At 40.9% G+C, this 16,249-nt stretch overlaps 2 protein-coding genes across 2 annotated transcripts; both read right to left on the reverse strand.

Moving 5' to 3' along the window:
- Positions 1–1,137: 1,137 nt before the first annotated feature.
- LOC121880753 (microtubule-associated protein 1S-like) lies at positions 1,138–10,813 on the reverse strand. Its single transcript, XM_042388245.1, has 8 exons — positions 10,651–10,813; positions 10,115–10,252; positions 9,298–9,796; positions 9,070–9,156; positions 5,444–7,917; positions 4,523–4,664; positions 4,175–4,392; positions 1,138–3,897 (listed from the first exon to the last, which is right to left on the reverse strand). Exons 3-8 carry the CDS (start codon positions 9,644–9,646, stop codon positions 3,742–3,744), a joined length of 3,426 nt encoding a protein of 1,141 aa, XP_042244179.1. The 5' UTR covers positions 9,647–9,796; positions 10,115–10,252; positions 10,651–10,813; the 3' UTR covers positions 1,138–3,741.
- A 3,435-nt stretch (positions 10,814–14,248) lies between these two features.
- Positions 14,249–15,837, reverse strand: LOC121881267 (cocaine- and amphetamine-regulated transcript protein-like). Its single transcript, XM_042388965.1, has 3 exons — positions 15,455–15,837; positions 15,230–15,310; positions 14,249–14,755 (listed from the first exon to the last, which is right to left on the reverse strand). Exons 1-3 carry the CDS (start codon positions 15,587–15,589, stop codon positions 14,648–14,650), a joined length of 324 nt encoding a protein of 107 aa, XP_042244899.1. The 5' UTR covers positions 15,590–15,837; the 3' UTR covers positions 14,249–14,647.
- Between the last annotated feature and the right edge of the window lie 412 nt (positions 15,838–16,249).

Consider the following 16,249-nt stretch of genomic DNA (forward strand, 5'->3'; position numbering starts at 1 on the left):
AACCATGTAGAGCTTTTCATTTTCATGAGATATGTTTATGTGACTACCTCTGTTACCTTCTGTGCAACAGCTACTACTGTACATCATATGCAGTCTCATTCACTTATGTAATAAATCTTAAACTATTCAAAAAAGTTAACACTAGATTTGACTGAAAAAATTAGACCCGGATTTTATATCAGATTTGATCTGGATTTTGGTCCAGAAAGTGAAGGTTTAATCTTTTAGATTGTCCTTTATTTGTGTCATGTAGAGACTTCATGTGTTTTTAATCATAAAACTCACAGTCACTGCAATGAGCAATGGTTCTCCTCATACACAGTCAAATTTAAAAGCACCTCAGGATTTCTATTAATTCTAGTTGGCACTCTCGGGTATGTTTTTCTTTGCTTATCTTTTATATTTATGGTGTTTTGCATATTCATGCTATGTTGAATGTTGTGCTGCCTGTCCTGCACTATGAGCTCAGAGGCCAAAGTTAAGTTACAGATAACAGTTGTTGTTATGGCAGTAAAATTAACTATACCCTCATTCAGGTTTTGTTATGTTCATCTATAGATAAAGAAAATTACATTATAAAGAGACAGAAGTGGTTAAAAGTGCTTTATAACCATGTATAAATAAAAAAATCAGCTGCACAACTGCACTTGGATCATCAGTATGAAGGTGTTACTAGCCAAAATTGGAAATTAAACAATATTGCATAAGTAATCTTAGCATGATTTACGCAGAAACTCAATCTTGACTCAGTTTCCAATGTTGACCTCTGTCTATAAATCTCTACTGACATTGTATCATCTTAAAACTCATTGGAAATTTGAGTAAAACCATATAGACATTGAATTGAACTGTCTAAACAAAGTGACCAAATCGTGGTTTATAACTCGATTAATAGGGAGAAACAGAAATGTGATATTTTGTAAACTGATGATGAAGGTTTATCTTGTGTTTTTTCTTACATCCTATCATGAAAATGTAAGAGGAGTATCTTTTTTGAAAATCTGCCCTCAGCCTTTGAAGAAATGTTTTTAAGAAAATGCCTCTGGAATTAAGTTGTTTTGAGCTGCAACAAATTCAACGTCCATAAGGCTGCGTCACTGAACAACTGCATTTGCATGACTTTCAACAAACGTGATGAATGGTGATGCACATTCTTTATTCATACATTACTCCCAGCTCCACAACCCCACACATTTTGACATTGGTACTGCATGTACTCACAGACAATTACAAAGTGAACGGTTTTCATCCGACCACGCTGCTCTGCCTCCACTCTCTCACAATGCTTTTGCTCTCTGTCTTCATGAATATCATGAATGAAACGACATACAGTACATATTTTATACATGCGGGACACGTACACACAGTTACAGTTCACTTGGCTATTTTGGGGTTCAAGTCATTGTTGCCCATGGTTACAAATCTAGTTCAACCCCCCCAATTCCAATTTAAAAATTTTACCTGGGAGAATTTTGCTGAAAAAAGACAGAAAGTGACAAAAAAAGAGATGATTACACAAAATAAAACTAATTAGCATCCTTCTCCAGGAAAGTACAATTCCACGATGAAACTTTAACAGTGCATTTATACCATTACAAAATATCTTTCAGATCATTTAGAGATACTGAATTAAAACGACACATTACATTTTATTTTCTGTATTTGGAGGCAGCATTCAGAAGGAGAGGAATATGGACAGTGGTGTCTTTGTGCTCTCATGCTTTGGTACTGAAGGAATTCTGTATGCCAGCTTCACATTTGTGTGAATTAATCCTTTAAAAGGCAAAACATTTATCTCACCAGAATATGACAAGCCATTCTTGGACATCCAGAGTGGGGTGAAAGGAAATGTAAGGAAAAACAATTGACAGGCAGGCCTGGAGAGGCTTCAAGGCAATTCATTACATTACAAATTTCCATTTACTCACTTGAAATTGCATTTTAAGTGTACAGAGTACTGCTTTATTTTACAGGTCTGTAATTTCCTAAACATTTCCTATAAAGTTGAGGAAAAATCTGTTACTTGGTATTAATGTCAAGAAAAACAGAAGCGAGGTTCTGAGTTTCTGAGCTTTTTCTAGTTGTGTTGAGAGTATAAATAAATGTGAATTATCTTGAAAGAAAGTAAATATTAATTCATTATTCATTTATTATTAAAAGACATTGAAAAAAAAGTTGTATGCTTACCTTTATGAACAAATTTGACATTTTTGCATGTCCAGCTGACTTTGTACATTCTAAATTATATGCTAGAAATTAATTGGAATTAACCAAATGACAGTTTATTCCATTAAAATTTCTAGGAAGTTATGAACCTGTAAAATAAAGTGTTACAGTGTACTGTAGTGCATTTAATTACACCAGTTCAGTGGTGTGATAATTGATGACTTTCATTTTCATGATTACTTTGCCTTCAAATATAAATAGAATCAGATTTCAATAGTTTCTTTCTTATTTACAGACTAAACCTTGAAAAGCTGCCATTACTGTGACTAAACCATCAATTCATGCTGTGCAAAATATTTGTCCACAATATACTGTATAGTTACAGTATATCGCCAATCAAAATACATGTCATCACCTTTAACATAAAAAATAACAGGCATTTCCACGAAAGCATTTGCTGTCCAGTTCCTGATTAGTATGATTTGAAGCGCTTGTAATAGATTACAATTACAGTACCGCCTTTAATAGGATGATTGCTGTAATGCTATTAAATTTAATCTGGCACTCTAATCCCTGTTGACAGATTTGTCTTTGCACACTCAGATTAAGCAATCTCAGATTATCGCTCATTCACGGCAGACAATCACGTTAGGTCAAAGTGTTTCTGAGAGTCTGTTTGCTCAGCATAGATCTCAAGGTTTACAGTGAAGCCACAGTGGCACAATACTTTTTTTTTAAAGCAGGTACAACACACAGCACAGTTCACCTCATGTCTGCTTACAGTGTTCACTACACACACCTGACTGTACACTGTGAATGTGATTTAATTGAAAGTACAATGCAAGACTTTCTTTTTACAATACAGACATTTTCTGATCAGAAAAGTATAATTTTATGAACTAAGAGAAATGCAATGCTCTCACTAACAAAAGCTTACACAGGTTTGCTGTTAGGTGAAATCCGTAGTAGTGGTTTGATTTGCTGGATAATCTTTAAATTCCTCTCAAGCGGACTTGTAAATGTTGCATTAAAAGCAGCAAAATGTGCCCAGAAACACAGACTACTATCACACTTCAGTGCTGAATGCATTAAGAAATCAAGCCTACACATAGTGCCCCGTGTATGCTAACTATTCTGACTAATCTACAACATCAGCTTTCATGTGGATCTACATTCTCGCAGCCCAACAGGCTTCTCTTGCAACTGGTGTGTTCTCCTCTCCTGCTCTGCACAGGGTCATGGGTCAAAGAATACATGCAATACTCTCCACAGGGATGTGTGTTTTCCTTGAAAAACTGGGTGTTAGGATGAAGAGAGAAATAAGGGCTTTTTAGTGCAAAAGTAATCCACAAAGACGTAATAAACCAGGAGGGATTGGTTGAGGGCCCGATGTCATTGCTGACTCAGTTACGGGACCCCATGATCCCCTTTACTCTGTTTTAAACTCTATCTCTGTCTCTCCCTCAGCTCTCAACTCTTTCTTTTTCTTTCTCTCACACTCACATTTTCCTCATTTAGCAAATATTCAGCCTCACTCTCCATCTCCTAGTATTAGATTCCTCATCTCCTCGGCCTTTAGAACTCTATCTTGCAGGCAGGAAAGGTCTCGTCCTGCATGGCGACAGTGCTGTTGGATCCCAGGACGGTGATGCCCAGCTCCTTCTGTCTGTCCAGAGTCTGCTGGTACCACTCCTGCATGGACACGGACTCAAAAGTAGGGATCACTGTCACCTAGAGAAATGGGATGGGTGTACAAAAAGAAGGAAAGTTATCTCTGAAGGGTTACATTTGACCTCCAGCACTTTCAGTTGTTCATCGATATCAAAACAATTTATCCACCGTTTTATAGTAGCAACAGAGTACGCTAAAGTGGAGCCTCTGACGTAAACATGTGTAGACAGTGTTTTTGTAATTATTCTCACTGCCCGAAGGGGGAGACAAAAGTCCTGCACTCCAGCTTTAATGTAAATTGTACCGTGCATGTATCTAATTATGTGTGTCTTTTTACCTGCATAGGGTCAGACCAGGATATCTTCCCATCCAGTAGTGCGTCCAGCGTATGCCTCATAAGCTCCTCCCTCTCCGGACTGTCACCGCTGATGATGTAACAAGAGGATCGAACACATCTGAAGAAGTCCACACTGACTGTGGAAGAGGAGGCTCCAGAGGGAATATAGGCCAGGTCCACGAACATACTGAATTCTCCAGCAGCGGTAGACTTCGAGCCTGTTACAGAGGAGTAAGGAGAAACTGCTGTCTGAAACTGATGATACCAAGACACCAAGTGGAAAGAAACAGTAGACACACTTAAGCCTTCAAAGTTACAAGTTAAGTAAAGAGAGAGGAAAAGGGATACCTGTATTGGGAGATGATTTTGCTGGTGCTGAGCGGGTGCTGGAGGAAGGCGTACGTGTAGATGCAACATTATCCTTGGTTGCCTTTGTGACTCCACTTGTCCTGGTTTTCCCTGAGCCTGGTCTTTGGGAGCCCTCAGAAATCTGGTAAAATTACATTTTTGACAAGGTTCAGCGTTAGACTTGACTCAAGCCGCCAGTGTCAGAAACAAGATGAGGATGATATTCCCAGACAGCATCTCCTCACTAAAGGTACTCTTTGGAGAGTAAAAGCAGTACTAAAGTACAAAACTTAAATTCCAGGATGTGGCTTTAACTTAACTTTATCTTCTTGCCCATTTCGTAAAAGAATGGTTTAACTTAAATGGTTTAAAACTACAGAAGATGTTAACTTTTGCAATATTTTATTGCTTTCCCTTTTTTTAAAAAAATGAAAGAAGCAGAAACAGTATAGAAACAGACATTAAACGAGAGGAGAGAAGGGGGTATAACATGCAACAAAGCTCTCCGGCTAGAGTCAATCCAAGGATGTTGCAGTTATGTGGTATGCACCTTAACCATCAGAGTGCTCCCTTTAATTTATCTTTTAATTCACTTTTTTGGGGCAGAAAAAAGCAAACTAATAAAAAACATTACTCTGGACCTGACCTAGTTAAAAACTGTCATGTCAAAGTAGCTTACAGTAGCTTTGATTTTTCAAAAATAGCGCAAACCTTTCCTGTGCATTGAGAATGAAATCCTATTGCTTTATGATTTCTCAGCATATTTGGTTTAAGAAAGTACTATCAAGAAGGCTTGCTTATAGCCACAATAAAACCATTTACTGACCAAAAATTTTAGCCTAAATACACAGAATATGAACTCATGATGAACTATATTAACAAAGACATCATTTTTCTTCTGAGCAAATACAACAAACTCACCCCTGGTGTTTTCTTCCCTCGCATGCCAGTGGCTTTTGCTTTCTTTCCATGAGCATCAGTGTCAGACTGAGGAACAGGCATGGAGGCGTCAGGATGTGGAGGCAGGGGTGGACTGTCCCTGAGGGGGGCTGGAAGAGGGTCCGGGGGCAGAGTCTGACTGCCATGGAGATCGTGAGGGGAGTTAGTCGGCTCACTGCACGACTCGTCCTCATCCGAATCCAGAGCTCCATCCGCTGTGGTTGACGGGCAGTCCTCCATGCAGACAGGGGCATTTGATTCACTGGGTGATATGTCCCTGGGGTTATTGTTATTGCCGTGATGCTGTGCACCGAAGGCTCCTTTAGAGGGCTCGCTGGCACCTGAGCTGCAGTCGGGCACTTTGAAATGCTTGAACTCACAGGGGGAAACCAGACATAGGTCCACGTCATGAGCTGACCCCTCAAAATGGAGGGTGTTAGGAGCTGGAGGCCGCCCCATCTCTGGACCTAAAGATCTAGGAGGCTTCTTCATTGGTAAAGACATCCCCACAAAATGGCTTCCGTTGGAGTGATGAATACCATCATCAGACTCTCTCTGGCTCACAGTTGTGGGTCCTTGCTCAAAGGACATGGATAGGGATTCATCTACTTCTGTGGACTGAGGCGAGCTCACCTCTGCTGGCATTGAGTGTGTAGTGGTGGTGGTGGCCACAGAGGGAGAGGGGTCAGAGGCTCCTTCTTTTAATGAACCCAGAGAAAGGAAACTCAGGTGCTTCTCTCTGGGGTTTGTGTGGCTCTCTTGAGCACTTTTGGGCTGGCCCTGCTGCCCCTCACTTTGCCTGGATGATTCATTTGCCTGGTTGACATCAGTTGACTCTAAGTCGCCCATCTGGGCCTGTAACCTGCTGAGTGTAGCCCTGTTACACCACACATCATCCGGGGACAGACAGTAGGGAGTATGGCCTGCGCTGTTGGGGCGTGAGTCAGGGGAGGCAGGCTCCACGGTCTCCTCCTCAAGGCTGACGGGGGCCTGGTTCTCTGGAGATGATCGCGAGGGAGGGCTGTTTCTCAAAGCCCCATCCAGGAGAGTGTACTCAGTTGGGGTCAAGTCTAACTGGACAGTGCGATCGCTCTTTGGTGCCTTGTCCAGAGGAGAGGGAAAGCCTACAACCTTTGCTGGTTTGCTAGCAGTTCCAGCTTTCTCTCCAGTTTGGGCACTCTCTTGCACTCCATTATCACCACTCTCCTCTCTAGTTATCCCTTCGCCACCTGTTGCCTCTTCAGCTGCTGTATCAGCAGCCTCATTACTTGTTTCTTTGCTCAAACCTCCCAGGCTTTTTTCATTTCCTGACTCACTGCTTTTCTGCTTTCCTTTATCTGCTGTTTCCACCTGTGTCTTTTCTCCTCCTGTTTCCTCCTGGAGCCTGAGAAAATCATCAGTCATATCCTCAGGGGTAGACGTTTTGGATCCACAGGGTATCTCTTCAGGCTCTTTCTCCAGTTTTTGATTCTGCTGCTCCCTATCAGGGCCCTCTGGTTCTGGGATTTCTAATGCAGTGCCAGCATCTGGTTTTGCTGAGTTACTTGGCAATTCTGTCTTTACATGTGCCTTCTTGCTATCATTTGCCTCCTTTCCAGATGGTGTCTTTATTTTCTTCACCCCTGTTTTAGAGTCATTTTTTGCTTCCTTTTTGAGCTTAGTTTTATTTTCATTCTTTGGTTTGGAAGGGACAGCATCCTTTTTCCCCTGATCATTCTTCGTAACACCATTCTCCTCTCTGTTGCCAGTCTTCCTCTCTTTTTTTTCATCCTTACCACCTCCTTTCTTTGAAGTATTCTTCTCTGACAGTGTTGCTTTTTGCTTTACACCTGTCTCTTTGATTTTGGTTTTATCAACATCTCTTAAATCAACTCCATTTAAAACTTTTCCTTTTTCCTTCACCAGCACCTCTTCTCTAACTCCTCGTTCTTTCCCTTGTTTGGTAGTTGCTTCCTTCCCTTGTGACCTGCTACTGTCCTGACTCTCTGTCCTTTTAGCCTTTCTGTCTTCCCCCAGCCTCTCCAGGTCCCCAGTGGTCACTGCGGGTTTCTGGAGGAAGGCCAGGGTCTTCAGCTTCTCCAGCCCCTGCAGCAGTTTTGCCTGTGGGGTAATACCAGGGAACAGCACCCTAACCACCTTCTCCTGGGGGCATGCTGGGTGCCACACAAGCAACGCTGACACTGAGGTGAGGGCTGTGAGGGGAAGAGTATTGGATTTAGATGCTGATGACACTGTGTCAGGCCAGTTTTGCATGAATGTCTGGTACTCCTGGCCATTTTTGCCTGGGTTGAGGATGTATAAATCCAACTGTCCCACTCCCATCTTTTGGAACAGGGTTAGCGGCTCAATGGGGGCCCCCTGCGGTCGAAACAATGGCTGCGGTCTGATTTCTAACTTCTTTAACAACTGTAGGGTTAGGGCTGCCTGCTGTGTGCTCTTCAGTACGTTATCCACACCTGACAAGAGAAGGAATGACAGCTTTACATGATTGCAATTTGTCATATAACTTTGTTTTCATGTTTAGAAATCCAGTAGGGGTCCAAACATTGGTGGTCATTACTCCATGACAAGGCAATAATGAGTTAAAGGTTTTTTTAACCACTAGTGGAACTGATATTTTATAGTATTTTGATGAGTGCGTCCCTGATTTCTTTGTATCTTGTGCTCTACTAGCAGACGCACAAGGATGCACATGTACGTACATATGCACATGGGTGATGCCATAAGCATTCCTACCTGCAGAGGGCAGTAATGCATTTTGATACTTGGCAGCAGTAGCATGCCCAAAAACATATCAATGCACCATCAAAAGCCATGGAAGCAGATTTCTAATAGATGTAACCATTGCAGGTTTCAAAATATTTTAAAAACGTCTATGACAACATGCACAGAGGAAGGACATGAGATGTACATTTGAAATAAAACAATTGAGACTCGAGGAAGATATCACTGATTAATAGTCCCACACGTAATCCCTTGAAAGACTACAACTTGATGTTTTTACACTTCAGTGTTTGCATTCAACAAATGAGATACACTGTAATGTGTTCATAAGGGAGCTTTTCATTGATGATGGTAGACAGATTTTAAGACCTTAAGACAGAGCCAGGCTAGCTGTTTCCCGTTTTTCAGTCTTTATGCTAACTTAAGACAATCAGCATTTTTTTGTACTATTTTCTGACATTTTTACCCAACAATTAATTGACTAATCAAGAGCATAATCAGCAGATTAATCAATAATTAAAATAATCAAAATCATCGGTTGCAGCCCTAGTGACATGTGGTTGAAAGCTCCACAAGAACCTAGTAAATGGACCCTGAGTGAAGATTATTTTGTCAAACTACTATTTCTAAAGGCAACAAATTGTCTCTTGATTGTCCAGATTTGCAAATGTTTTATAAGGAAGGAAAATAATCCTCAAGGATTGACAGGATTATTCACGGGATACATTTAACTCTTACAGTCCTTCATATATCTTGTAAAATCTTCATACAAATGTATCTGATCATATTTGCACATGTAGGTGATTAAAATGAGGGATATTCCCTGCTTAGTTATCTTATTCACTTCAGTACTGTACCACAGGAAGTTTTAATGCATCACTCACAAGGTTGCTGTTCCCCCTGCAACCTGCTGGGGGCATTAAAGAACACAACTCCAAGCTCTGGGGATATCAGCCTCTTAGATGAGTCATCTGTTCAGATACAAAGAAACACACAAACAAAGAGGAAATTTGTACTTGGAACAGCTACAGATGACTACAAAGAAATCTCATCACATCATCTTCCTGCAGGAACATCAGCAACATGATTATCAACACATTGTTTCTTCTTACCTTTGACATCAGAGAGCAACTCCAACTCAGCCACCTTCCTCTCCAAGAAGGTGTTGACTCCAAGGAGGTTCTCTGTCCCAATGTGTGTCAACAAAACCGCATCCACTCGGTCAAGGTGGCGGACCAGCTTCCAGAAACACGCCTGAGAGTCCGAACCACCATCCACCAGCATCGTGAACCCATTAACGGCGAAGAAGGCACAGTCACCACGGCCAGCAGGGAACACATAGCAGCAAGGGCGGGACAGCTTGAGGAAACCCACGGTGGTAGGAGGAGGCAGGAGCTCGAAGGGAGATTGTGGGCAAAGGGTGCCAGAGATGATGGAGGTGAATTCCCCCAGGGCCTCCATGGCAGGCAGCACCTCTGGGGGATTGATGTGGAGGGTGAAAGGACCCTGCAGAGGCTGGTTTCCCAAAAGAGTCTTCCTCCACTGGCCGATGTTGGGACAGCTGAGAGTCAGGCTGAGCTTTGCGGAGGCAGAGCTCTCTTGATCTATGAACTACAGAGAAAGCATTTCCTCAGCATACACCCAAAAGTGTTTCTCTTTTACTGTATGTTTTGCCATAAATCAGAGTCCAACCAATATTATCAACTGATATTAGCTTACCACATTTATATTGTATTGGCATAAATAAAGCATCAAAAAATTTTGGTCAGACAAAACAAGCATTTTTTAAGTCTGGGAAATTATTAAAGGCATTTTTCAATATTTTTTACATTTTATAAACCAAATGACAAATTGAGAAGATGATCTACAGGTTAATCAATATGGGAAGCTCTAAAATAAGCTAATAAAATAAGTCAGACATTGTCATACCTGCTTTGTTAGTATTAGTTTCAGCTGGTTTGGTGAGAACAGTCCTCGGTGAAACAAAAGATCTCCACTTTCCTCTACACTCTGGCCAGTCAAGATCAGCAGCTTATGAGCCGATTCCCTGGACAGCAGAGCAAACACCTGACCAGGCGAGAGAGAGAGAGAGAGAGAGAGAGACAGATTTTTTATTTTGCTATGTCATTTTACTCCTCCATTAACCATAATCATAACTAAAAGCACAGCAGTAGCGAAAAAAATAAAGAGTCATGCACAGTATACTTCATTAATATAAAAAGATTTGTGAGCTAAAAAATGTTTTTACTACGAGGCTACCATTACAATCACATGAAAACATACAGATAACTATAATGTTATGTGCAATCATGTGAGTATCATGATAGTACAACAAAACCATAAATCTCAAATAATATTCCCTGCTTTGTTCCAAGTCTCGTTTTAAAAAAACTCAATCCTTATAACACATAGCTCGATCAACTATTTCCCAAGAGTTTCCTTGGATCCAGGATTTCTACCCTCACCTCAGAATGAACCTGCTCCTGAGATGGACTGATCAGCACCTGAGTGTCCAACACTTTGGTACTGTGGCGCAGATACTTCTGCCCTGAGGAGGCAGAGAGAGAAAGAAAAGCTCGAAAAGAGAAAGACAGACAGGCAGGCAGCCAAGGGAAGCAAACATGGGACGGAGAAAGTCACAGCTGAGGAAGTTAGGAAACAAGCTGAAGGATCCGAACAAGTAAGCGAGAGGCCAGAAATAAATAGAAGGGGAACTCAAAGAAGTCAAAGAGAAAGTAAAGTAGGATAACTGGGTAGGTGAGGAATTCCCTGACCGAAAAAGAGGAAGGAAGAAGAGGGGAACAGCTGAGTCAGGGCGACTGTCTCAGGATGAGATGCCATGTTTATGCAATCTGCAGTGGAAATCCATTCTGAGGGGAACTGAATGAACATCTGATGTTACAGAGCCGAACACAGCCTACTGGAAAATAACAACCCGAGTATGAACAAAAGTTTCTTTGTTTTCATGTCAAGTCAGAAACAAAGGCAGGCAAAAGCAATTACCATTCCTTTCTTGCTGTTGCACTGAATTACAGTTCTAGTCCTGCTAGTGATGTGGTTCTAGCGATGGCAACTGTCAGCCAGTTCACCACTTTGGTCCAGACTGAAATAGTTATTGGATGGATTTCCATTAAATTTGTTACAGATGTTCATGGTTCCCAGAGTATGAATCCTACTGTTACCTACTGCCACCAGCAAGGCAATGTTTTCACTTATCCAGTGAAATATCTCAACACCGACTAGATGGATTGCCATGACATTTGGTACAGATATTCATGTTACCCAGACAATGAATCCTAATGACTTTGATCCCCTGATTTCTCCTCCTGCATCAACATGAGGTTGACATTTGTGGTTTTGAGTTAAATGTCTCGACAACAGCTGGATGGATAATTTGGTCCAGATATGTTCCATCAGGATAAACTGTCCTTTACTTTCATTATTCCTGAACGTTTCATCAAATTTTTAATTTTTCCAATACTGGGACTGTATATGAACTATCTGAAAAACCAATTAACTGACAGTCAAAGTTTTCACTTATCATCAGTCTCAGCTGCAATTCATGTTTAGCACTAATTATTACATGTTAGCATACTAACATGCTAAACTAAGATGAACATGGTAAACATTATACCTGCTAACCAATAGCATGTTAGCATTGTTATTGTAAGCATATCAGCGTACCGATTAGCATTTAGCTCAAAGTGCCACCTGTACATACAGCCCTACAGAGCGGATAGCAGGGCTATTTACATTTACATATACAGTCTACATGTTTATGCTTTCCAGTTTGACAGTGTGATACTGTGGCATGCACAAGTGTGGATGTTAGTTTGATATAACACTTCTTCACAGTCACTTCTTTTTATTTCATCTTCCATCTTTTACAAAATGGCAAATCTCTCCATTTTACAAAACCCTGCAATCCAAAATAACACAAGGTCTATACAGTATCAATAACAAATTCATGACAGTATAGAATTTATCACATACATGCAACCTTTCTGGCTGCCATTTTGTGCTCTCTAAAGAGAGACGTGTCTGTTCTTGTCTGTGTTCATCATCTCACTTCACAGCTCAGCAGTGCAAGGACTGTCTGACTCTGATGTTTGTCTGCCTTATTTTCCCTGTGCCTGGTTGTCTTTGGCTCTGCGTACTAAAAAGTCACATACAGAGAGAGAGGTGGCACGGCTTGGTTGTGCGTCTCCATTGTTTTCTGTCCAAAGGACCCACCCATGTTTAACAATCACCCGACTGCTCCTCCACTTTCCTTCCTTCCTTCCTTGTTGACCCCCAGACGGGCCGAGCTGGCGAGTTACCATGGGAACGGCGGTTTTATAGGCGATAAAGGGTCAAAGAGTATGGGCGAGGAGGACCACTCACATGAATACACTGTTACTTACCTGCACCCTTGAACGCTGCTGTGTGATGGGAGAGAAATTCTTGGAGATAGAGGTTTAGGTTACAGGATTTTAAGTCCACGTCCCATGACCGAATACCTGGAGACATGAGAGTCATACGGTCACATGAGTCAACTCTTTCTCATTCTTTCTTCACATTATATCAGGTTAAAGTTCAAATATGAATGGGTTATAGTCATTTTTGCAAAAGAAATTCTATGACATAGCATAAAAGAAGAAGAAAAACGAGAACATACTCCAGTGAAAGCCTTGTTTATTGAAATTTGTATTTTTTAAGATAAACTGAAGGATTAAATGCTCTTTTATGGGTGAAGAGAATTCATAAACCATTTTTAAAAAACACATTCGATTGCATAGTAATGCATTGTGACACAGCTAAAAACAGGGAGGTTTCTCTTAGCTCATGAAAAGTTGATGCAAATATTTCTCAGAGGACTGTGACGAAATGCAGATTGGCCTAATGATAGTGATGAATATCTCTTTTCTATCGTGTTTCCGTTTTATTCCCTTATCTATATAACGCCTATACAGTTTGTTCTTCCTCTCATGCACTCAGTCACACTTCTCCAAAAACTGTACTCACACAGCACAACACAGACTGTAATGCATCATTATAGCACGCCATACACTGTTTACTACAGTGTCTATACCCACAGTTACTGCTGTAGATAAGGGTTAATGGTTGATAGCACGTCGCTTACAAGTGGCTCTGTGTTGACTGAATAGCCGCCCTGCAACATTTCCCCAGAAGCTCGTCCTTAACGATTTACTGAGGAAAAAGACAAACGACCCGCTCCAGACTGCTTTTAATTATAATGTACCCACAGGGATGATGCTGATGGTGGAGTATCGCCAGATGACGCATACTCCTCGGTCAGTAGGGTGGATAAAATTACATAAACACTGCAGTGGGGTCAGTGTAGCATCTTCGGTGGGTATTTAGGCGACGAGAACTTGCAGGCATCATATATACTGTATGTATATATTTTTTATCAGCATATATAGAGCGTCATGCAGTAAAAGAGGCGTGTTGCAATAAACGTACCTCGCACAATCTCCCCAATGATGTGTCCGGTCTGTGTGATATGAGCCGTCCGTCCTATAATGATGAGCAAGGAGTATTTGTGGAGGCAGAAGTCGCGGTTTACGGTCGCAGCGCGGCTCGGCTCCTCCTGGACCTCCCTCCCCAGCACCCGGCTGGACGCCATGTTGTAGACTTGAGTGTGATGTCATTGAAAAAAGCCCGACAGCGCCTTTTATTGTGGAGAGATGACAGCTGGTGTGCAGGAATGCAGGCGTACATTAGTGAATGTGTAGGAAGAGGCTGAATTATTGATGACACGTGGTAAAATGAATCAGTATATTTCTTTCTGTCTTTCTTTTGTCTCTGTGTTATAGGGTACACATTTAATCTAAAGCAAATAACCAACAAGTGATGTTTATGTTTACAAGTCAGGTGGTTCATTTTTGTGGCAGACCTAATATTATTTATTGTATTCATTTTTTAATTATAGAGCAAATTTGCCAAGTCTATCTCTCATATTGTAGAGAGTCACGAACATACACACACACACACACATTTGAATTTAATTTGGTTTATTTATCGACTTCCTCATACAAATGTATTTAGAAACCAGTGCTAGGATAACTAACCATCTTCTCCCGTAAACAAAAAAACAAACAAAATAATAAATAAAAAACCTGGATTTATCACAAAAAACTACATTCAAAGTCTGTTACAAGATATCACAATCAAACAGAAATAACTTCCCCCTGTGTCACAATCATCAGAGAAAAAACAGAGACAGATGCATGCAGACCTTTACACCTATTCAAAACCAATATTCCAACATTTCCTAATCCAGGTTTATGAAAGAAAGACGTCCTTTATTAATCGCATACCACATCGCACTTTTATTTACTTTTTTATCACACAGTGAACATTAGCGACCCTCCCCGTCTTATCTCACATTACGGAGGGATTATAGCCTCTTTCTGTCACTTCCTCTTGTGTTTCTTGCACATTCGTTATCCTTTTCCTTCACAAACATTTTAGAACATAAAAGTTACAGGAAGTCCCCCGGGGGCAGCTGCACAGCGTGCCGATACGAGCGCCTTTACGCACGGCGCATGGCTCCCCTGCGTCACACTGTAATGATAAAAAACAAAATAAAGTCATGAAAATGTGGACGTGTACTGTAATTGTAGACTTATTATTGGATCAAACTTGAAAGACGAATATTTACAAAATCATATGTATATTACTTGGTTCCAGTCCGTTGAACGTAGGAATTTACGCACAGTAAATATGAAGTATTTTACCTTTTGTATGTCTTTTGGGTGTGGTTTTCATGTAAGCTATTACAGGTTTCTACCACACCCTCACAAGTACTTTTTATATTTAATTCATGTGTTTGTCTTTATGTGTGTGAAACAAATAAAACTATAAAACTAACAAAGTTTATTTGGATTTTTAAGTTCAAAAGCTTATCAGAAAGTGTTTTAGAGACTTGTCTGATCTTGCTATGTTTCTCGATATTATAAACCAAATTATATTAGGTTTATTAAAAATGCAATCAAATATTTTACAACAGATTGATGATTTCTAATTTAGTGTACTCACCGACGGCAGCCAGCCCAGTTTCTTCTCTAAGGGCATCTCTTTGCTCCTCAGCTTTTCCAGAACTTCTTGCAAAGCGTCAATCTGCATAGAAAAAATTCATTACAGATTAAAATTGTGAGAGAGAAAAAAATGAAACCTGATTTATCGACTCTCGTCCAAAGCACCAACGGCCTTCATCCATCCAGTTGACCCATATCACACCATTACCCCTTATAAATTTCTCACCAGGTCTTTCTCCTGTTGGGTCTTAAGCGGGAAATCCAACGCGCGCGTCTCCAACGAGGAGTCCTCTGCACGGGCGAGCCACAGGTAGGCGCAGCAGCAGGTGGCCGCGAGGAGGAGAGCCCGTGCGCTGACCATGGTGCTGAAGCTCAACAGAAGGAGACTTCTATTTGGTGGGTGGAGAAGAGTGCGAAATTGGCGAAGGCTCCTTGGGTGTTTGGAGGGTCTCTGAAGTCTCCTGTATAGAGATCCCCCTCTTTATAGGCGGTTTTCAGCTGCTGTTGACATCAGCCAACCTCTGAAATATTCATGGAAACTTTGACACGGGTGACACTGCTCAGCACCTTTGTATCTTTGGCTGATAACAGGAAGGGACCTGACCAGATGAGAGGAAGGATGGTTAAAGGTGAATTTACATTTTACAAAACATATTCGATTAAGTAGTGTCTACCATGCATGCTGAATGATGGGGTCAATCGGGTATCTTTATTTCAAGCTTCAAATCCTCAATTGTGCCATAAATCTAATTGGGGAAAATTTGAATTTGGGTGAAAAAGTGACACAATCTGTGGTCTATTGTATGCAAATCAAGCTTTTCAGGTAAACATATGTCTGATTCATTGATGAGTCATTTTGATGTGTCAGAATCAGACAGAGAACTCGCCACATACAGTACATAAAAGCAACATGACCAAACTGATTTGTGAATCTGAATCTGTCAAATCCAAACGAGAAAGGACATTGTGCTATAAAGCTTTATCTAAAACATAATGTCATCTTACATCCTGTGGAGGGTAA

This window comes from Thunnus maccoyii, chromosome 16 (assembly GCF_910596095.1).
Source record: "Thunnus maccoyii chromosome 16, fThuMac1.1, whole genome shotgun sequence".
NCBI lineage: Eukaryota > Metazoa > Chordata > Actinopteri > Scombriformes > Scombridae > Thunnus > Thunnus maccoyii.